We start from the raw sequence: 23,711 nt of genomic DNA, 5'->3' as shown, positions 1-23,711 counted from the left end.
GGACAATCAGTTCACATTGGTAAAAACAGGAAATTGTTAATCTACAGATATTGTATTCTAAACAAGTAAAAGTCATTACATTGGCTCTTGAATGATTGTTTTTTTTTTACCTTAAATAATAACCTTGTGTTTTTGCTCCACTGATTGTAGTTTCATCTTCTCCATGCAGAGGCAAGCTTCCTGTGAGTTCAGCGTTTTGCCCAGTGAACTTTGTTGCACGATTGTTTCCTTAGAAACGCCACAGACACTGGAGTTTGCCAGAATCGTCCATATCCAGCTGGCATTCAGACTGCTGACCCCCTCACTCTGCCACTTCTCTCAGCCTTTTACTTTCACTTCTCTTCTCCTCCCTCCATCTCTCCTTCTGTGATTCCACTCTTTGATGTCCGATTGGGCATACCTACAACTGAGGCTGTGGCTCTTCTCCTTTTAATAAATCCTCTGATTCAGAGTTTTCTCTCAGTAAATCCATGTGTTTGCTTCTCACAAAGCAGTTAGAGTTCATGCTCCAGGTCCAAGTTTCGCTATATTAGATGCCATTTATAAATCAATCTCACATAAATCTCATGTATATCTGGTTATTTATTAAACTTTCACATATGTTTGCATTCCAGGTTAGGTCTTCTGCAAAAAGTGCATATTTATCAAAAAGGCCATAAGGTTTTCATGAGCTGTCTACAAATGCATAAAAAACAATTAGGTTTTGTTTTGTCGACTCTTGCCTCCAGAGCACCGTAGCACCTGAGAAAAAAGAAAACATCTTTTAATACTTTCTTCATCTTTATTCTTATCATTATCACCACCATAAATGTGCTGAATACTATGCAGTAGAGTAGATGTGCAGTTATGTAATGAATATTAGGTGGATAAAGGAGCTACCTGATGTGGGTCCCGTCACTTTCATTAAGGCCAAAGAATAAATGCTAAAGAGAAAAACAAAAAGAGGAACAAAAACTAAAAGAACACAAGAGGTTTAATGGACAGGTGGGAAAAGAGACAGAAAAAAAGAGTGTCAATTACTTTATAAAATAACACACAACAGTTCAGTAAATGTTGAGTGTCTTATATTCTCCCTTTTTAAAATATCCATTATCAGCTACCATGGTAAAAAAAAATAGATAAAAACTGAATATGTACCTTCTCCTCTATTTCCTTTATTTGTCTCTTTTGCAAGTCAATCCTGTCCTCCAGCTCTCTAATTCTCTGCAAGGTAAACACAGACACGGTTAGGTGGTTAAATGTGTTCAAATAAAAGAACGGTAAAACCATCTCAAATCTCACACAATCATGCACATTTGTACAAAAACAAACAGTCATGAAACAGTTAAAGACTGTGAGGCCAACTATTTTTGCATGTACTCCAAAAACACTGCTCCCTTCCCATCATGCCCTCTGTCTCCATGGTAGCTGTTGAGCTGCCATGGCAACCAAAGAGTGGATCTAACAGTGAACAGTGTAAGTGACTTTAAACCTGAGCAGTTTATTCATTGACTCTGGGATAAAACATTAGCTTAAAGAGCACTCCACACTGAATTCTTGTCTGGAGAAGCTAAAGCATCTTTTAGTGTATTAAGGATTTAAAAGGAGAATATACATTTCAAGGCTGCAACTAATTATTACTTCCTTCATCCATTTATCTGTTATTTTATCAATTCATCAATTGGTCCATAAAATGCCTGAAAAAGGTGAAAAATGTTGATTACATTTTTCCAGAGCTCAAGATTATGTCTTCAAATGTCTTGTTTTTGTCCTGCCCAACAGTAAACCCCAAAGATTTTCAGTTTACCTCCACAGAGGACTAAAGAAACCAAAAAATATTAACAGCTGAGAAGCTGGGCTCAAAGAATGTAGACATTTTGGTCTTAAAAATAACTCCAGATGATTAATCGATTATCTAAACAGTTGACAATTAATTTCAAAGTTGACAACTAATCAATTAATCAACTAAGCGTTGTAGCTCTAGTAAATTAATTTACAAAATTCTGTAACTATATATCATCTGTTCAAGAGGAGTATTTGGTAGAGCTTAAGCTTCAACTAAACATTCTTTTGAAAACATATAAATAGTAAGTTGAATGATAAATAAATAATAATAAATAAGCTTTCTTAATTGTAGGACCACTACTGAATAAAACCAGGGGACTGAAGAAGTGGGCAAATAAAAGCCCAACTGTGTGGAAAAAGAAATATTTTTACTGGACATATATGCAGAATTTCTCTGATATTTAGGATTTGCAGCTTTCTAAAGCTTTGATTTCTGGGCTCAACTGTAGGTTAAATATACAGGATACAGCAGATAGTGGCCTGGATTGGTAGCCTCCTTGGTTCAAGTCCGTTTGTTGCATGTCATTCCCCATCTCTCACTTTGTGTCTGTCTCTCTCCATTTCCTGTCAGCTTTCTGCTGTTGACTCTCCATACAGGCATAAATACACAGTTAGTTTATATGTATTTAATTATTTAGTAGTGCATGTCTTGAGTAGTTGATTAATCATGTGTTGTAAGTGCTATGCAGTTAGAGGGTGCTGTGTTAGTTAATTACAGCAAAACTGATTCACATGAAATTCAAGGTGCCATGGTTGTTTGATGTAGTTGATGAGTAACACACTTTATAAGCCATGGGTGCAAAACTATTGTGAGGGCTGCGGAGTGAAACACACACTCTCACACAAGTTATTCTCTAACTCTCTCTCACTCTCTCACTTCTACATCAACACTTACAGGTAGAGTTACAGATTGCACACACAGGGATACTGCATCTTTTTCATAGCACCAGAGGTTTGGTGGGGTCAGACTTTTCAGGTAACAGGGGTCAGATTGAGGGCGGGGTGGATTCAGTAACCTGGCTGGGTTTGTTTTAAGCCTTACCTGCTGGGCCTGCTGTAGGAGCTCCATGCGCTCCTGTAAGATCTGACTGTCAAACTGCCGGCTCTGCCGGAGAATCTGACGCCGCAGCTTGTCCACGGCTAGCCTCAGCTCCTCCCTCTGCCTGTCTGTCAGCGACTCGGCCACCGCCTGGCATGCCGGCTGCTCCTGCTGCAGGGCGCTATACAGCGTGGCCTCCAGCTCCTCGATCCTCTGCACAGCCAGCCACATACACACACATACAGGTACACAAGCACACGCACCCACAGATGTGCACATGCACATGCAGAAACACACACATGCATGCACAAGAGGCACACACACACACACACAGATACAGGTATGCACACACACACACACACACACACACACACACACACACACACACACACACACACACACACACACACACACACACACACACACCACTGTGATCATGGCAGATATGGAGAACACTGTTCCACTTTATATTGGGGGGTGTTTAGGCTTCACCTTCACAGGGTAACCATAACAACACAAACAGTGTTTTTATTCTTATTACACAGTTAAGTTACCATGTAAAAGCCAACGTAATATGAAATGGGACCATAAACACAAACCAACACCAAAACTGACTAAATTAAATGGTTAGAATTACAGTATATGGAGAGTGACCAACTGTAACTGTTGACTTCTGATTTCAGGCTACCACCTATTCAAATCAGTGAGGTACATTGGGAGTGGAGGGGTATTTATTCTCACTGATGACAAATCTCACATCAACTTATTACACTCAAACTGTCTGGGGTATTTCTGTTCATTGAATACCATTACACAGGATTGATTAAAATCATTATATATTATTAGTTTAAGAGAGAGTAAATCAACAATTGGATATCTGAGAAGATAAGAGAGCAATATGACCAAGAAGCAAAATACCAGCACAAATGGTTTAGATTGTTCAGAGAATTTAGGCTTCAGTGGTAAAAGATGCAGTATCCCGACACAATGTGACAGATTTTACCTCCATGGAGAATGTTGCATTCATGATGTTTAATGGGGTCCCAAATGTTTATGTGTCATGCTGAAATGATAATGTTGCACCCCTGCATTTGTGAATCACTTAATCATGAACCATTATGATCTACACAACCTTGGTAAATGTTGACCTTAACATAAATAGGTTTATTTTGTCTAATAGAGCTCGTCTAAAAAGCTTTGGTCATCTTTAATCTAAAATGTACAGGTAAAGCGGGTAACACCACAGTGTGTTGTACTGCTCCACGCTCCGTACCATGTAGGCCTGGTCTAAGGCCTGCTTTCTGTAGTCCAACTCCTCCTCGAGGAATCCCTTCTGCTTACTGAACAGCTCCTGCAACAAAAGATGACATTAAATAATAATAGACATTATATCAGAACTGGGTCATATACTATTGTGAAAACAGATGGGATTTTGGACATGAAAACAACAAAAACAAACATATTTGTTTTGTGTATTACAGTAAAACACACAGGGACACTTCATGTGAGTGATGGACTATGTGTGCAGAATTACATTTTGCATCAGTTGAACAAAAAACAAAAACACACACACAGATGGTGTATTCTCATGCTAAATAGATTTTTCACCTTGTCATTTTCCAGGTCAATCATTTTCTGGGTCAGAGCGGCTTCAGTGCTATCAATCTGTTTCAACCACTGCTCAGGAAAAGTAAGAATGGGGAGCAAAGTGGAAAAGAGAGGCATTAATGATGTCTCAGAAGTGGTATTTTGTTTCACTTTCCACTTTTGACTTGACAAATTACTCAAACACAGGGACTGCTTTGAAAACAGTGTAATTACAAAATGTGTCCACTAAGTGTCAGTAAAGACACTTAGTGGACACCATACAGGCCTTCCACTCACCTTTTCACACAGAGAGATTACTGTTCTTGCCTGGATCACTGCGACCTGCTCCTCATTTCTGAGATTCTGCAGAAATAACAATGGGCAGGTAGCGTTATGAAAAAATCATAAGAATGTATGAGGTTAAAAAAGTATAAAAAGTACCAGAAGTACCAGAGCTCATTTTAATTCTCCACCAATTTCTCTCTTACACTACTTTAATAACATGTAGCAATAAAGAACTTGTACCAGTCTTTGAACTCACCCCATTATCTCCCAGGATATCAAGTTTCTTCATCAGCTCAGGAATGATTACATCCTGCATGCACACAAGTCAAAATAAGACCTCATATTGACTGTGTGTAAGAGAGGCTTAAAGGAAATATGTATTTATATAAATGGGTTTGTATGAGTGCGTTTTCACCTTGACCCCCTCCTGGTGGCAGTAGAGCTGCAGGGCACTGCTGCTGTTCTCAGGGAAGGTAGACATGTGGAGATTGAGGGCAGGAGATCTGCGCTCCCTCTCCTGCAGGGGCACAAATTATGTTAATGCTTAGAAACTAACACCTAAATGCATCATCTGATGAGCTAAACTGACTAGATTTCAAGTCGTCCTGCTTTCACCTCACCATTAGTGGTGGTGAACAGTGAGACATGTGACAACAGATACTGAATGTAAATGATGAAAAGGGAGTGAAGGAGGGATTTACTTACATGACACTGAAAACATGATCAGAAGATGCCAAAATGAGGGAGGTGGTAACCCGGAGATTTATATAACCAAATGAAACTAAAAGGGAGTTTGAAAACACATGCTGAAACTCAAATCTGAGGAAGTTATCTGCAACATAAATGGATGCAGAATCAACATATACGAGAGGTTGGTTATGTGATTATTACTACTCCAACTACCTAATGCCTCTAAGCCTTTGTGTAAATTACCAAACTTCTTTGATGATATATATGTGGTTAACTTTAATATTAAAGATACAATTATTTAGCAACAAACAGCAATAAAATCCCCAAATGACACTACTGTTAATCTGTCCTTAATTATCCATAAATCACAGATGGTATTTTATGGAAAATGTAAACAAAATTTACAACATGAATGTAAAAATGAGACAAACTGAACAAAGATGGGATTGGATGGTGAACTTAAATACATTTTTATTCAAATTAAAAATGATATTCATCTCAACATAACATTCTTTCATTAAAAAAATATTCCAGTTCAGTGAAAGGGGTATGCACACAGCTGCCATGCAAAACAAGGAAACACAGACTCATCCACTGGACAACTCAAAAGGTGTGTTTAAGTCTACAGTATGTATGTCTGTCTGGTGAGTCATTGTATGTAGGTCTTTCGTCTGGAGCTGAGATTGTTGTTGTCGCCTCCTGGTGACAGTATGACACTCGTGCAGTCTCTTACTTCCAGTTCCAGCACTCGGAACTCCAGCAGCTCATTCTGGTCCCGGGCGTCCTGAACCTCCGCCTGCAGCCGCGACTCTGCCTGCTGCAACACACACATCTACAGACACACACGTACAGATCTTTGTTACACAAGTTCAAAGGTTTGGTGTGTTTTAAATGCATTATAAATACCCTGAATGTCCCGTAGTTGTCACAGCATATTTAGAAGGTCTCTACTGGAGTCTCATGTTTCTCCATTTTTTGGCCAGTTTTTGTTGGTAGTGCTTTGCTAGCCTCCAAGAGGACCAATATATTATAAATCATCAAGGATCAATTCTAAGGTTGGGTATCAAACCTTAAACAACTTTTAATGACTGTCTTTACACAATAGCTAGGTCCTGTTATTTCTTGCTGTAATCATTCCTCCTGTTAATACAGGTCGTTAAAAGATTTCTAATGTGCATTCAGTGTAGGTGAAGGGGTATAAAAACTACAGTCAACATTTTGTGCAAAAATGTATTCCAAAGCTTATGTGAGGCTTCAGCAGTCTGATTTACATGAACTGGATATTTGTGTTCACCTGAATGGTCTGCTGTTCAGCCGCAGTAAATAGGATAGTAACAAAAAAAGGGAATTTTGTATTAAAAGGAAAAACTTCACATCGAGCAAAAACTGTAGATCTATCACCCATCACCTTCATGGAGAGCACATTAGAAAGGGAATTTTCAATGGCCAGTGTGAGCAGAAGCAACAATTACAGCAAAAAAAACACCTGTTTTAATTTTCATATGTGCACCTGACAAATGTTTCAAGACAGACTTCAAAAAATGTGAATATATCTTTTAACAATTCTTTGAGACTGACCAAGTAAAATTTTCAAAGACCGAAAGTTGGCATTGATCTATTTACCAATTCTCTCATTTTATTTTTATTTTAAATATTAACTTCACCAATTTAGGTTTTATCTTCTGTAGGTGAAGTTCTCATATGGTTGCTTGTGATTCTGCAACATTTAACATTTTAGAAGTTTGACTGTTTTTGTCAATAGAAAAAAAATGAAAATATAATTTGGCAACAGAAATGTCTGATAGTCCACATTCCAGTCCTAGTATGCATCAAGTGTACAGTAATGCTATTAGATCTTCATAGGGCAACCATGCTGCCACCAAAGTCAGTAAAGGCTAATAAAATCTACCTTCTCATGAAGTTCCTGGTTCGTCCTGAGCAAGTACTGCTTCTCCTCCACCCACTTTGAGTCCTGCCATAACAACCAAACACAACATCAGCAAGAAATGACACACGCAGGAACAGCAGAGGAAGAACTAGGAGAGAGGATTTCTCGAGAAAAAACAGGGTGTAATGAACAAAGCTGTCTGAAACACAATCAGCTAAATCCAATCCTGCCACACAGTGACCGTCTCCTCTAATTCCAAATGACACATGCAAATGTAATACAGACACAAACAGACAGGAACAGAATAGCGGTAGCACAAGTTTATTGATCCAGAGAAATAAAGACCACTCCTAAGATAAAATGTGATGGTGCATTCACAGTCATCAAGAGTTCACAGTGACAGGAGGAACAGAAGGCAGTCTGAGGTGAAGAACAGCAGAGCAGCAAATCAAAATACAGAGCCGGGTCAAGCCACAGTGGAACAGGCAACATGCAGTGACACAACAGAAAATCTTGAGAACAAATGAAGAAATTAAGGGTAGTGATATGAACTAATCTTAAAAATTTCAGCCTTCTTCATGATATTCAGTGTAAGTGACAGTTAAGGTGCTCAGTGTGAGAATTTCTTTCAATTAACTTCTTCTACACATGCTTAGGTTTGGCTTTGTTCATACGACCAACATGTTTTATGATGACTTTTGTGCATATTAAATTAACTAAATTAACTTAAATTCTGTATTTTCAAACTTAAAATACTACTGGATCAAGATTATTTACAGTATACCAAACATTTTTTTCATAGCTGACAGAAAACAAAGTGGTAAGAGAATCCTCTCCGTGGTGGTCAGCACTGAAGTGACTGATAGGAAACAGAACCAAAAACAGGAAGGATAGAAGATGAGGCAGAGCGTGCAGGCACAGATCTGTGACATCACACATGCAGGAAGTGACATCACAGGAATCTGCGGCAGAACTGGTCGGCATAGCGCCAGCCCAGGAGCAGAGCAGCCAGACAAACATGCAGGAGGGCCAGTGAGAGTACGACCCGTGAGCTCCTGTCTCCATCCCTCGTCTTTGTTACCTGCCCCCGCTCAACTAGAGCCTTCTCCAGGTCGATGATCTTGGCCTGGCAGCTGCTGAGCTCTGCCTGCAGCTGCTCACGTGTCTGTGGAGGAGAGATCAGACAGTAAGGAACTATTGTTCAAATATGTCACAAGTAAGCTCTGTTTGTCATGGGGTTGTAAAGACAAAAAGGTTGAGAGTCGATGGAAGACAGATAAAAGTGACAAAGTACAAACCCTGGCCTCCCTCTCGGCATCTAGAGAGCCTCCGCTCTGCTCTTGCAGGAGGGCATAAGCTCGCTGGAGAGCCTGGTACTCTCTGGTCAGCTGACGGAAACGAAGCTCTGACTCTTCACGAGAAACACACTGCCGTATCAAAGAAGGACAGAGTCAAAGTCACACACAAACCTTCACCTTCACCTATTAATAAACTGGTCCCTCAATCTGTGATATCTTGTTTGTGTCTAGTCAGTCAACTCAATTTGTGCTAAGCATATTTAGCTGTTAAAACGTCAGAATCTTGTTCAAATCATATCTTTGCTCATAGATAAATTAATTTCTTACCTCTTCCAAATCTTCTTCTGGAGTGGCAGGTGTACGATCAGTGAGGTCAGTGTTATAGGAGGTCAGAGAGGACGTCTCAGAGTCTATCGACTCCTCATCAAATCCAAAATATGTCTCCACAACATGCCTCTGCAGGGAGGAATGGCAAAAAAACAGGTTTGTTAAATCAAATTCAGAAATAGGCATACGTTGAATCGCCCATTCTGTAGAAAACTAGTCTTGATTTTAGACTTAAGAAATTCTATTTGTCACAAAAAAGAGCCCCTAAATCCACCTCTCACATCTGCCTACTTTCCCATAAATGCACTACTTGTTGTAATCAAAATTTTGTCCCAAACTTGTCAAACTTGGACTGTCATTCTGTCATCAAATCAAGTCTCTGCATGTTTGTTTACTCATTTCTGGCTATTAAAGTTTCCAAACCCCACAGGGTCCTTACCATCATGTTTATAAGTCATCTCCTGGCAACCAGAGAAGTAGAGGCAGACCAGTGCACACAGACAAATGAAGGAAGAGAAGTAGAGGATGAGGAGGAGGTACTCTGTCATGATGCTAGACTAAAACTAAAACCAAACTATAAATACTATCCTCAAAATGCATCTATCATTTCTTGGACTGTACCAGTGGATCTATACAGCACACTCCAGGCCTTTCCAAGAAAGTACTGTAGCTTTCCGCCAGACACCCACACAAAATGGAAAAACAGACAACGAAGAGTCTGGTTACAATCAAATCACTACAATAGAAAAAGCAAAAGGCGAGCCTCTGTGTTTTGTCTGCCAGCTCATTAAATTCTTAAGCAGAGACAAATTTCCAGGTAAAAGTCCGAGAGCCAAACCACCGTGCCTAACCCCGTTTCCCCATCGGCAAGGTGACAAACTGGTTACAGCAGGGAAGGTGGGAGAATATATGTATCATGCAACTGAAAACTCCTCCTCCTAACAACATCATAGAACAATCCCCTGATGTTTAAGCCCAAACATGCACACACACACACACACAAATCAGAGCAATTATGTTACCCAATTAGACATCCTCATCTCTTTCCCCTCTGTGTTCACACACAACAAACCCCAACTGCTGCACACAAATTCAGCGTTATTGCTATTTTTGTTATAAATCCTACACTATTATTAAACACAAAAGAAAACAACAATGGGAAAAAGGTAATAAGTTTCCACTAACTGTGGGAATAGTACATGCAAGATTTGCATGCGTTCTCAGTTTGATGCTCCCAGCTGTGAGGGGTACTGTCATTATTGTCTCTTGAGCCCAATTAAACACACACAGAGACAAACACACACACACCAGTACTTGCAAATCAGTCGACCACAGATACTGCGGCTAGTTGCTTAGCTACAACACCACAGCACTCAAATTACACTTACTTTAGACAGTTTGAGAGGTTTCCTCCTGTTCTTTTTGCTCATCACCAATCGGTCACGTTCCTAAAGACAAACACACAGCCAATTAACATCTCAACTTTGCTGCTGGCAAAACCAACCTCACATTTGATGGCCGGACATGACTGCTGCACATCACATACCAGGATCATCCAAGTGTGAGTTGGAGTTGTACAAAATGTAAGAATAAGCAGTTTGTGATTAACTGTTTGGGATGAGTCAGGATGGGAAGTGAAGGTAAAGAAAACAGTGTTGGAGTAGAAAGACGGGTGAGGAACAATTAATGACACTTGAAACTAATCCAATTTTGATAGAAAGCAAAGGCAGACGGGACCAAGAATTGATGGCTAATACTTTCACAAAGTGATGCTCCTATTTAGTAATGGGAAATATGAATGCTTACACCTGGAAGGAGATTAATATATTCATAGATACTTAAATAAAAATTAAAACCAATTAGAAGTAATCATTTCTTCACAAAATATTAATTCCAGCAGCTTGCAAAAAGGTGTGTGACACTGGTGGTTCTAGTGAAATCCTGACCTGCGTGAGCTCGTCAATGATGCCACGTTGCTCAGCAACCTGCAGCTTGAGGAACTCCACTTCCTGTTCCTCGTGGGCGTGGCTTAAGTCTGTCAGGGAGCTTGGCCGCTTCAGCTGGGGTTGATGGGTTTGCTGCTGTGAGGGGGGCCGAGAGGAGGAGGCATGTTCTTTCTGAGGGAGAGAGATGGAGAGAGAGAGAGAGAGAGAGAGAGAGAGAGAGAGAGAGAGTTGTACAGAGAATTATTTCATACTTTTCCTCAATGGCCACTAGAGGTCCGGTTTCATCTCAGTGACACAAAAAGTACCATGACAAATCCCCTCCTCCCCTACTGATAAAAACTCAAATATCTGCTATTCTCTAATAGTATTTGAACTCTGAATGTACCATAAGCTAATAACAAGATGAAGGTGGGAAACAACAGAGTAAAAATAAACAAACACTGGGTGCCTCTCACCATCTCAGCGTTCTCTCTGCTCAGGTTTTTTAATTTCTCCTCCATGCGTTGCAACGTTTGCAAGAGGTCATCATTCTTCTTGGACAGACGCTTGTTCTTCTCAAACATCGGCTTCATCTGGCTCTCTGCCTCTCGCACCCGCTTCAACTGGACAGAAGAAGGAAACAGGAGGGGAAACACTGTAATCTTAAGTCTTTCCTTGTAGTGACAGTATTTCCAGTTTGAGCATGACAGTCTAGATCCAGGGTTAGAAAATACATTTTGTAATACAAGTTTCATATGCATGTGTGTTTCTTCACATGTTTTTGTGTGTAGCATATGCACGTGTAATACTGTGCATGCATTTGCATGCCTATACCAATGCATATATGTACTTCTGCATGTGTGTTCCTCACTAGTTCATTCCTCTCGTCAGCCAGCAGTGCATTTCTGTCCTCCAGTTTCCTGATGACCGAATGGAGCTCTGCTATCTTCAGCTGGAACCTCCTCATGTCACGCTCCTCCACCTCCTGGGGAGCAGGGGGGAGAGGAGAGGAGGAGGAAGACAAAAACTGAAAAAGGGGAGATCATGCAGGCAGGAAGAACAGGTTGATGGGATAGAGGGGATGATGGGATGAAGGATGAGCTCGACTGTAAACCTGTATGTGAAGTATACACAGTATGCTTCTCATGAATGAATGTAAGTGGAGATTAGACTTATTGGACAGTATTGTACGCCTCCAATTTGACGAATGTTCTTCCTATTCTCTGGGTGAATAAATTATGCACACAAATTAGGGATGCACCAGTTCCACTTTTCTCCTCTCTGACACCAAAACTCAATTTATTAGCAGATTTTGTTTGCATGTTTTAGTATGCTCAAATTTGAAGATTATGAATTTCAGAAGAAATATCTGTTATTTACATCTTCAGTAGAAAAAAAAGTTGTTGTTTTTTTTTTCAAACCTACCTATGAGCCTTCATGAACTCATGTTGGTCAAAATGAATTCAGCGAATACAGTTACAGGTTTACAGAAACATGTACCTGAATGAGGTGTGCATGTACCTGGTTGTTGACCACGTCTTGGTTATCCCCCAGCCCAGGCACCATCTCCCTCTTTGGGCTGCCATGGTTGTGTCTTTCAGCCTCTCGCACCTGGCCCAGCTGCTCGTCAAGGGCTTCCTTCTGAAGCTGAAGCTTCTGGGCGTAGCCGGCCTGCACCCCCAGCTCTCTCTCAAGCGCACCCACCACCCGGTCCTTCGCCTTTATTTCATCCATCTACAGAACAAACGCAAAGGATCACAACAAGGTGGTGGATGGTGGAAAGAGGCAGCCAGACAAAAGTCCATTAAATCCCAGTTACAGAGAACATTAATATTACTGAATATGTTCACAATAAAGGTCCTGAAGACATTTCTGAGATCAAGTTGCAGAAAATACACCAAGAACTTTTATGAAATTAGGCAAGAATTAAGCTTGATCCATTTGTTTCTCTGGTTTTAAAACCAGTGTGAATATCTGGTTTAAATTAAGATTGTGTTTCTTCTGTGTAATTTCTGTGAAAACAGTTAGGCTTAGTGTAATACAAATTTTAACCTTGATTGTAAATTGTAAATACTTTCACTCTAACAAGATGTTTGCTTTGATGGCTAAGAACAGAATAAGGGATTGACAGTGTTTTTGCATTTAAAATATTGTGCTTCAGCTGTAATTAATTCATGAAGCTTTGCTCTCGCTCTCTGCGTTACACAACTTATTCTGACAAATGCTCCCACTTCTACTTCCATTCCTATTTTTTTTAACCCCGGGTATTTCCTGTATTGCCTGCTCTCCATCATTTTTATCATCATCATTTATTCATTCACCATTCTGCCTCCAAAATTCATTAGGGTAACTTGTTCAAACATTGCTTTGCTACTGACAATGCCTGTCATTGTAGCTCCACTGCATGTAATTTCAGATAATGATTAACTGCAGCAGATACACAGAATTTTATTTTTGCATCTCACCACATTGTATGCTCCACATGGCGAGATAAAGTTAGAGCAAGACAGACAGAACAGTAATTAGCTTCTATCGTTCAAACAGCGTCAGTGAGATAAACTCTGAGCTGGAACTGAACTTCAAAAGCAGGAAAACAGATGTTGGTGTGTGAGGAACTGTTGGTGATATTCAAATGTGACGGATGAGGAATGTAAAAATAATTACTTTTTTAACTAAAATAAAATAACTAATTTATTGTTTTTACTTGCCAGTTTTTCAGCATTTTTTCAATTCAATTCTGTAATAAACCTGCGATTGTGTTAAATGTGTATATATATATATTATTTTCATCAGTTTTTTTAAGCATCTTTCATTTTCCATACATTGTGCGCAGTATACCAATGGCTTTTTACAGTATGTTTATAAAGTAAATTATTTTACTATATTTTTTTACTTTTGTCAGTCTTTTGGTATTTCATTCATGAGCCAAATGCAACCTAATTGCTGTGCACTTGCCCTGTGTAAAGTCTGAATGACAATAAAGTTAATCTTGAATCTTGAAAAATAACAGATGTTGAGTTTGTCAAGCTAATCTACCACTGAGGAATAGTAGATTTAAGGTTTAAAGGGTAAGATGTGTCTTTGATTATTTGATTACATAAATTATTATTTTTCCTTCTACCTATTACAGTCAAATATTGCCAATGCAGCTTTCTGTGTAGTTGTTACTGTAAAGATAAATATTCTAACTGGTAAACCATGATATATAACATTTAATTAGATTCAAGTGAATTTTGTTAAATATTAATTGTCCAAAAAATCAACCTCTGTATATGTGTTATGTAACATCTAGGGAATAGCAGCATGTGGTCTCACCAGTCGGCGGATGTCTTTTTCACAATCCCGTTTGATGCGATGCACCTCATCCTGGTGCTGTTGGTAAGCTGTCCGCAGATCAGCTGCTTTTGCTTTATCTGCTTGCAGAGCATTGGCCAGTGCCTCTTCAGCCTGCTTCCTGGCTGTCTTCTGTTCCTGAATCTGAAAGATCACGTGAAGACATAAAGTTCATTGTGCGCACAAAAACCTAAAAACAACAAAGAAACTGATATTCACAAGGTTATAAACACTTGTCCTATCCCATTAAACAGTCGTAATGATAGATGCCTTGTTTATCTGGAGAGGCTACAGTGAAACAATAGCTTGGCAACAGGCTTTTCCATGCAGCTTCCTGTTTTTCAGCAGCAAGTTTACAAAAGGTTTACACAGACTCACATCAACACACGACAAAGATACACACACATAATGGTTTCAGAATGCCAACTTTCCACAAGAAAACTGTTTGTCTTCATTTAAAACAAACATACAACCCCTTTAGAAAATATTCAGCCTCCTACAGTCATTTCAGGTATGTGATGTTACACCCTAAATACTGATGCTACTGATTAAAATAATACAACTAAGACAGCCACTACAGTTGACAATGGATTTCAGTGTGAAGGTGTTTAAAACATGCTGAGGTGTGTCTACTGGCATTGTTGACACTTAAACTGTATCAATCACAGTTACTACGTTTATATTTTTCCACAATCTATAATTATAACATAATCAATAATACATTATTTTCACCTATGTACACACTACAACATACCTCCTGCTGTAGCTTTAGCCTCTCCCCATCAAAAGCCCTCCTGGCCTCCTCCCGGGCCTCTCCGAGAAGGGCATTTTTGAGCTTGTCAGCTGCTCCGTCTCTCAGTGCATAGACCAGTCCCTGAAGTCTCTGCACCTCAGTGTCTCGGATCTTGATGGCCCTGGCCAACTCGACATCATGCTGCCGTGCCAGGGTTTCACGAGCGGCTGCTATCTCGCGTAGCTTCTCCTCATGGAGTTTAGCTCGCAGGTCAGTGAGTGCTACAGCATGTTTGTGTTGTTCCAGTTCCCGAGCCTGCCGCTGCTCCTGGAGCCGCTCACGGAGCTTACACACCTGAGAGAGGGACACAGGCAGCAGGTAAGACTGTTAACAGGCCATCATTACATACATCACCAGTGTGTTCAGCCATTTGCACAGACAACATGCAGCACAGTGATAACTGAATTTGCTGGTGTATAGTGTATGTAGTCCTAGCAGTCTGAAACAAAATGGATGATCAGCTGTCAGGTGTTGGTGTTTTCACCAACAGGGAGAAGTATCAAGTGAAGAACAGTTTAGGTTTCTTTGCTGCAGTTTATTATTTCTTATGATAAAATGCAGCATTTTTATACATTATAGGTATTTTAAATGGTCAATATTCAGGTGAATTCCATTTGAATATTTGTCCAATTTCTTCACCTTAGCTGTCATTATTGCACTGTATACACTGCTCTTAATAATCTTCCGCTTTTTATGCAAATTGCAAACATTTTGCCCCCAAAGCATTGCCCCTGCAGTGGGAACTGGACTTCACCCTACTCTGGTATTGTTACTGCCATTCTCCAAGTTCAAGCATGAAGGATATAGAGAAGGGCAAAATGAAAGAAGTGTGTCAGTCAGCAGATACAGGAGGGGCAAAACACCCTGGCAAATTTTCCAAGATGCTGTACTGTGTCAGAAAGAGAGTCCACGTAGTTTACAATTGTGAAAATGTGCGTGTGTGTACCAGATGTAAAACATCTTAGTGTTCAGACACTGCAACAAATTAAGATTTGATGAAAATGAAACATGTAGAACTTTCAAATCTTTAAAATGTGTAGTATTTCAGAGGCATATGCTCTCCTGAGGGTAATTACTATTGTTATATAAATGCAGCCATTTATGGTATAGCTGATAATATATGTTTCACACTGCAACTACTGAAGCATTTTCAGCTTTGTGACTATTAGCCTGTATAAACATTAATAAATAATTCTTCAAAATTGGCCTCACTCTCTTTCCTCTGCTTCCAAAGTGATGATCTAAATGGCATTACATTCCTACTGTCATCAGTTCTCTGGACCAGGCCTTCCCTTTTTTCCTTTTCTTACACACCTTGCCCCGCTCCTGTTGAATTTCAATCTGGACGTCCATGAGTTTGCTCCTCAATTCCTCGTTGGTGGCCTGCACCGAGTCAGCCATCACCTCTGATTTCTCCGGCTTCCTTCCCTTTTTAAGGGGCGGGGCCGCAGAGGGCGTGGTTGATGACATAGCACTCTGCCCGCCCAATCAGGACAGACATAGAGTACCAGGTGTTGCGCGTAACAGAGGAGAGAATCAGTCGCTGCTGCTCCTCCTCCCTGCAAGGCTGACCCAGCACATCATCACCATTGTCAAGTCTACATCATTGCTGGAAGATCCTGAGAGTTTCTATTTGACAGGGAGAAAAAGAGAAGATGGAAAAAAGGGTGAGTCAGTGCTTAAACTGGGTTACACAAAACTGCTCTGCACAATACTCTGGACCCAAGCCACATGATGCGCTGCAGCCTGGGGAAAAGTGACTATTTTTGGGACTAACATTTACACTCTCCTCTGCCACCCTCTTCTCTCTAACGTATACACGTGGATCTAACACTGGAAGCTCTCAGGTCATTTATCATCATCCCATTTCACTCCCTGGGCTGTGCTTAACAGCTCCATAGTGCATGAAAATGTGTCTGGCCACCATCATTTTGGCCCCTAGACTGTTACATCTCTACTTACCCTTGTCTCTTTATGTAGACTACATAAAATCATCCTTTACTTTCTCAGATACGGCTTGCACTAGCATCAGTGTCGTCTACTTAACGCGTGTAGAGAAAAACTAACTTTATGTACTGTTGACGTCCAAGAGAAGTCTCCTTTATTTAAGTTACAAATCTTTGCTTCATTTATTTCTTCTCTGCCGTTCATCTGTCTTTTATTTTGCCTTATTTTTTATAAAGAGGAAAGGAAGCTGGATTACCGTGTCAAATAAATCTCACATCATTGATTCATTTGGTCTTAACTTTGTAGACCAGACGGATAAAGCTGCCTCATTTGAACATTCATCATAATTTGTCAGTGCAATACAACTACAAGACCCATCCCTTTCTTAAACAAACAGAACATACCAGAAGGAGTAACCACTGGCATTATTTTTCTGGTTAAAAAGTCATTTCAAATGCAAAACCAATAAGGATGTAGGTCTACACCGGATAAGCCAGAAAAAAGGGTCACATCCACTTGAACCACGCAAGTCAAGGCAAACACAAAAGGATTTAAATTAATTATTAGTATAATCTCTACTTCTCCTTTTTTCCCCACTGAAAGCTGTTGTAATTGTATTTTTGGCATGTTTTTATAGTAGATGAGTTGCAACGATGACACACATTCATTGAGGTGCAAGTGGACTCCTCTAATCTCTTCCTGGAATGAATTGTAACCCAGTAACCTTCCAGTCGTTCTGCTGACTATTAAATAAATAATGCAACGATGAGGGAGCTGAAGCATCAAGACCGCACGCGCCTCCATCTTTTCCTACACTCACACATTACAAAACATTCGTACAACATAACACAGATGGCAGCAACAGTTACCAAGGCAACCCATGCTCTTTCAAAACTCCATTTCACTCATAGCGAGGGATGATGGGAAGGAGGAGTCTTGCAGTGAATTTGAGACACAGTCATACACAGCACACACAAAACACACACTCTTGCATCATATAGAGGCTGCATATTTGAAAAGCACTGTGGTTCACTGAGAGACAGAAATGCATCGATGCTGGAGGGCAAGAAAGCTTTCTTCCACATGGATTGTCACACGTCACACGTACTCAAACCGTAGGCACCAGTAGCGATGGAAAATGAGACGGATGAGAGAGAAATAGTTAAGACTATAGGAGAGAGGAAGAGGGGAGGAAAGAGTAAGAGGAAAAGAGGGAAAACCACACAGAGAAACCAACCTTCAATCATCGCCCCACTCCCCCTTCTCCACTTACTTTCTCCAACCTCTCTCCATCCCTCCAACCCCCCAACCCCCACTACACTAGCTGGCACAGTGATGTTACAGAGCACAGGCAATCAGTGATCTCACTCTCATTCACAGAAGCAGAAAGAAAGAGAGGCAGAGAGAGATCATTCACACAGTGAGAGAGCACTGACACAAGCACACATTCTTTGAATCTTACACAGAACAACCAGCGACAGACTCAGTTGACACACATTCACTCCAGCACCAAAAGCTCTCGAAACGTATTGACATTAGTGACACAAACATGAATTCATTTGCAGTGGAGCAATATACTTTATTAACTAGCATGTGACACAGGAAGTTGCAAAAATAATTTATAAGAACAAAAAACATCTTAACATTTGCCATTCTGCCACTGTTCAGCATGTTTAAACATGTCTGTGCCATTATCGGAGACCAGGTGTACCCACGTTGAAATGGCTGAGAGGCATGACAGATGGTTTCACTGTTTTTTCTTCATCAGGGAAGGAGGCATGGAAGCTACTGTACATGTAATGGTTATTTTCAAGGCAAATAACTATAAGTGACTCCTTAATTGGTCTCATGCATAATTTTTATATTTATTTTTACACATTTTAGGGTAGGCTCCTCGACTGAAAAACTCTTGTCACAACCAAACCCTTAATTGTCAGCAGTGTCTGTATCTCATGACATGAGGTCAGATTTTGCCTGAGACAAACATGTGTGTACAGGCACATACTGGAGCCACATGTTCCCAAGCTGGCAGCCAGGAGCTTACTCTGAAAGTTTATAGCTCATAGAAAACCAGGAATGTTAAATGGGACACAGGAACATTTTATAGGGGCACTGAGAAGCTAACAAGCACCTTTAATGTTCACATAGGCAAACAAAAGCCAGCGCAGGTCATAGATCTTAAATTACCTCGTTTACTGTGAGTATAAAACAGTTAGCCTTGCTAATATTCAGCTGGATAACCTCAAAGGGCACACAAAACCTTTCAATAAACAAAACTGAAAGCAAGAGATCAAAAAGTCTTCTTCACCCAGATATGGCTGATCAAATGACTCATCAAAATTAATCACAAGTCAAAGAGTCACATAAAAAGAATAATATATAAAAAGGCACCTTCTAGGCTTATTTAAATGCAGTGAATGTAGCACCAACACAATCTGCTTAAACAAACAATGGAGCTAAAGCACTTACTGCTGACTGCAAGAAAGACGTGATGAAGAAATTCTGCAGCCGCTGAGGGGGTTTCACAATTAAACTAATCGTTGCTTGAGAAAGGAACTCTTTAACTGTGGGCCACCCTGAAAGTGTCAGCAACGAAATGTGTCCATGAGCACCAACACAGCAGCACATGTTTTTACCTAAAAGTGAGTAGGCAGAGGAACATACCTGGCTACTGGTGGCTGGTTGGATGCTGTAACCTTAATACTTGAACAAGGCGTGACAAACACACAGGTAGTTTCACAACTGCTGAGGAAACGCCTTTTCTCTGTTAAGTTATGTATTGGGTTACAACAGTTCCTTGTTTGTTAGGTGTTGTTTGCCTTTTACTTAAAGGTTTAAAATGTAAACATATGACAGTATGTGTTTTTCTCTTTTTATTGACAGCATGTGTAATGTAGTAGTGAACTTCTTACAGTTTTTAAACAGGTACTTATCTTACTTTGACATACAACTGTAGACGATTTTGATCATGTGCATAAAAATATGTATTATTGGCAATAAAACTGTTTCTCATTGCATTTCATTACATTTCAGCTACAATTACATGACAGTTTGCTATCATCATTTCAGGTCTCAGTGTTATTGTTTCTGAAACCATTCTGCCATTTGTCTTTCTTTCAGTTTGCATAAGTACACAGCAATCCAATAAAATTTAAACAAATACTGTAAATAAAAACAAGCCTTTTTTGATGAGAATACTAGATTCATCACACCTCACACTTCCCTATAACGCCTGTTAATTTAGTCATCCATTTAAAGCAAGCCATGTGTGGTATTAGTGCAATAATCGTGACTCAGGTGGAAATCTTTAAGTCTGCAGAGTGACATAACATGCATTTTATAATGACAGTGTGGCTGAGGGATGCCACCATCATAATCAACATTCAGTGAGATTTAAACTAGTAGACTAGACTCTTTTAATAGTTTATTTGTAATCTCATGTATGTAACCTGACACACTTTAAACTAATTCCTGTAATAAATGTAAAAAAGTACAAATGTTCGGAAAACAGTTCTTTAAAATGGTTGCAAGCAAATTACATTCATACAGATGGACCTCCTAAAGGCTGGACAGACCACACACACACACACACACACACACACACACACACACACACACACACACACACACACACACACAAAGGCTCAGAGTGTGTCAAACATTAACTAGACATCAGTGAGACATGCGGGCCCAATAAATACATAAAATAATCTACAAATGTGTTCTTCCGCAGAGATAAAACACATGTTAAACATTAACAGCGAGGGCATAGACGGACTGAGGCGTACTCCTGTTTGAATCCTGCACTTTTATCACATACGGACAAAAACATTCAAACTGTAGTGTGATCAGCTACAGGCATCAGCAGAGTGCCGACTGTCAGAACAGGTCTGGCCACACTCCAGACACCCCTCCACAGTCCAGACACACACACACACACACACACACACTCAGCAGTCTAGAGATACTCCAAACACACTAAAGAGTCTGAGTAACACAGCCGAGTGCAACACTAGTGAAGCATATGACCTAAAAACTACTATGCCAGCAGAGTGACCACAAGTTACTGACCCCAAAAACTAGTCAACCCAGACAGATAAACATGAAGTCCCTCTCCTGCTTTTCTCTGTTTCTGTCACACACACCATCTACTCACTTAGACTCCTTACCCAGATGCTAGTTTTATTGCACCGCATTTGGATCTATACATGGTAATATATTGATGTGGTTCCTCTAGTCTTATTGTGTGCCTGTGCATATCACATCCATGTGTATGTGTGCTTTTGCATGCATGGGTCCATCTGTGTACAGTATGTTAGCGATGATATCCTCTACCCCTCTCAGAAAGACATGATAGTGCAGTCAGTAATGTGATTAACCTCGCCTCTCTCTTTCTGACTACACAGCACATCAGTCACTACTGGTTGGCTGTTTTTAACCCTCTGGCTCATGACATAAACAGACATTTACTTATTATCTGTCTCACCTTCTGCACTAAGCATTTAGCACCCTTTTATGTCTTGACGAAAGGGTTGTAAGGACAGTAGCGGTGCAAAGAGAGAGGTATGCACATGTGGGTATAGTCCACTGAGATTATCCTAGTAGCTTGAACGTCACTCGAAGCATTAAACTATAGAGGGAAAGATAGGATTATGATAAAGAATAAGTGGATAGATTAAGTTAGGGAGAGGAGAAAGTGGAGAAAGGAAACCACAGTATGAAGTAAAATGGAGCTCCAGTGAATGTCAAGCATCCATTGATGTTATACCTAACAAAAAAGATTGACAGATTGAGGTCAGGATGAAAAATATAACATTAAATAAGCATAACAGCTTTGTGTCACAAAATTACAGTTTTGTACCAGCATGAGAGCTATTCCTCAGTCAATACAACACACACACTACAGTGAGCACAGCTTGCCATCATCACCGGTTTTTGGTTTTTTTTGCAGCATGCCCTGAGCAGGCTGATGGGGTACAAGTGACAGTGCAACACATGTCTCCTGTCCACCGGGGCAGATTTACGAGCCTCTGGAGCTGCAGAGCTGTTATGACTGGTAAACACAGCCCGGACACAGGCAGAGTGCATGCATGGCAGAGGAGACGAGTGGTCTGGTGAAGAGGTTACGCTGGAGATGATGGGATGGCCTAATGCGATGTGACCAGCCCTCTAATGAGTTGTCAAATGAGAGATTATAGGCTAGAGTGCTGCTGGAGGAAGCGCTTTTATTACACTGCTGACAGCCCGCTTGTCCGGCTCGCCAACCACACCCCACGGCATGCATGCGTGGGGGCTGCTGCAGCATCCTCCAGACACAGAGGTCGGACGTCCTTGCACTCTTTCTGTACAGGCTAATGTGTTGATATTTCTTTGCAAAGCACTGCCATGTAACGATAGCACTGCAGAGCGGTTGAGTATTGATCGCCCATGTCGTTATCAAGCTGCATACTTCCTCTTTTAGCTGGTTGGCAGAGAGAGAGAGAGAGTAGAGAGAGAGAGAGAGAGAGAGAGAGAGAGAGAGAGAGAGATGAGAGAGAGAGAGAGAGAGATGAGAGAGAGAGAGAGAGAGAGAGAGAGAGAGAGAGAGAGAGAAAGAGAGAGAGAGAGGCCAGAGATGCTCTACACGTAACCAAAGCACAGCATTCACATCCCTGCCAGGGTCGATATGAAGGAGGTTAGGCATCCCCACGTATGATAGCTCTACTCGGACACCGGTTAACAAGCTCCCCGGCGGCTCTCTGTCGACCGTTAACGGATGAAACACGGGTGTCAGGTGTGTGCCACAGCAGCTAATAGCTTATCCAAAGTCTACCAACGAGTCTCCAGAAGTTGTCGAGCGTTAGAAAGAGAATAAACTCACCTGAAATGGACGTCCGGGTGATCCGAAGCGAGCTGATGTTGAAACGCCGCTGCCCTTAATGGGCTTCACATCCAGGAAAAGGAGGCTGGGCTTCGGTGTGGAGAGCTAAAGCGAGCAGCGTCCACTAACAAACTTTCCTCCTTGCATATATGACTCATTTCCCAATAGTTAACACCGCGGCCGAAGTTGTATCTCCACCTCTAAATGCTATTATCCTCACAGGCTGGATTCAGCTACACCTCCACGCACAAGCGCGCGCACAACACACACGCGCATACTGGCAGACACGCGCGACGTTATTGGCTCCTATGCGTTGCATCCACATGAGTGTAAAAAGGAGACAAATAAATAAATAAATAAAAACTGTGTCGATGACAGCGCCGACGTGAACGTGGGAAGGGGAGAGCCGGTCTGGTCGGGCGTCGCCGGTAGCGTGAAAGAAGCGCGACACCTGACTGCGTGTTCAAGAATGACACCGCGCGCTGTGAGTGCGTGGATACGCTGGTGTGGTGCGGGAGGACGTACACCGTCAGGGGAGGCACGGAAAGCCCACCACACCAAGCTGTTTTTTTAATATATATACATTATTTATTCCGAACTATTCGTTGTAACATCTCTGTTAGATTTCCTAACCAGCCTGTTTCAATATGTGCTGCTTGACTTTATGTTTCTGCAGTTAAAAAAAAAGACCTATTATCATGTGTTTTTATATCTGAAAAACATCTTGTCATTCATCTTAGCAAAACATTCAAATCCACAGAGGATATATTTTAAACAGAAAAACTATGTTTAAATTTCTAACAAATGAAATGCAACAGGAGGGCAACATTCATACAATATTCAAACCCCAGAGCTCTAAAGACTGTAAATTATAGGCTGTGATTTGCTGAACAGTAAACAGTTTTGCAATAAAAC

At 40.7% G+C, this 23,711-nt stretch overlaps 1 protein-coding gene across 1 annotated transcript; it reads right to left on the bottom strand.

The window, feature by feature from the left end:
- Positions 1 to 903: 903 nt before the first annotated feature.
- On the bottom strand, positions 904 to 22,952 carry jakmip1 (janus kinase and microtubule interacting protein 1). Its single transcript, XM_062425141.1, has 22 exons — positions 22,797 to 22,952; positions 16,304 to 16,618; positions 14,951 to 15,283; positions 14,179 to 14,340; positions 12,385 to 12,597; positions 11,735 to 11,848; positions 11,340 to 11,486; positions 10,885 to 11,055; positions 10,327 to 10,386; positions 8,939 to 9,067; positions 8,612 to 8,740; positions 8,395 to 8,478; positions 7,335 to 7,397; positions 6,159 to 6,257; positions 5,151 to 5,252; positions 4,992 to 5,045; positions 4,748 to 4,813; positions 4,472 to 4,540; positions 4,137 to 4,214; positions 2,867 to 3,076; positions 1,138 to 1,203; positions 904 to 954 (listed from the first exon to the last, which is right to left on the bottom strand). Exons 2-22 carry the CDS (start codon positions 16,457 to 16,459, stop codon positions 904 to 906), a joined length of 2,556 nt encoding a protein of 851 aa, XP_062281125.1. The 5' UTR covers positions 16,460 to 16,618; positions 22,797 to 22,952.
- Positions 22,953 to 23,711: the final 759 nt, after the last annotated feature.

The sequence above is a fragment of the Scomber scombrus genome, chromosome 9, assembly GCF_963691925.1.
Source record: "Scomber scombrus chromosome 9, fScoSco1.1, whole genome shotgun sequence".
Classification (NCBI taxonomy): domain Eukaryota; kingdom Metazoa; phylum Chordata; class Actinopteri; order Scombriformes; family Scombridae; genus Scomber; species Scomber scombrus.
The sequence above is the reverse complement of the archived record's forward strand: the minus strand, read 5'-3'. Positions and strand labels throughout refer to the sequence as shown.

Coding starts and splice junctions, on each gene's coding strand:
- jakmip1 (XM_062425141.1), bottom strand. CDS start 16,459: ATGTCATCAACCACGCCCTCTGCGGCCCCGCCCCTTAAAAAGGGAAGG. Junction 6,258..7,334: donor ACCAGGAACTTCATGAGAAG/GTAGATTTTATT, acceptor GTGTGTCTGTAG/ATGTGTGTGTTGCAGCAGGC. Junction 4,215..4,471: donor TTGACCTGGAAAATGACAAG/GTGAAAAATCTA, acceptor CTTTTGTTGCAG/GAGCTGTTCAGTAAGCAGAA.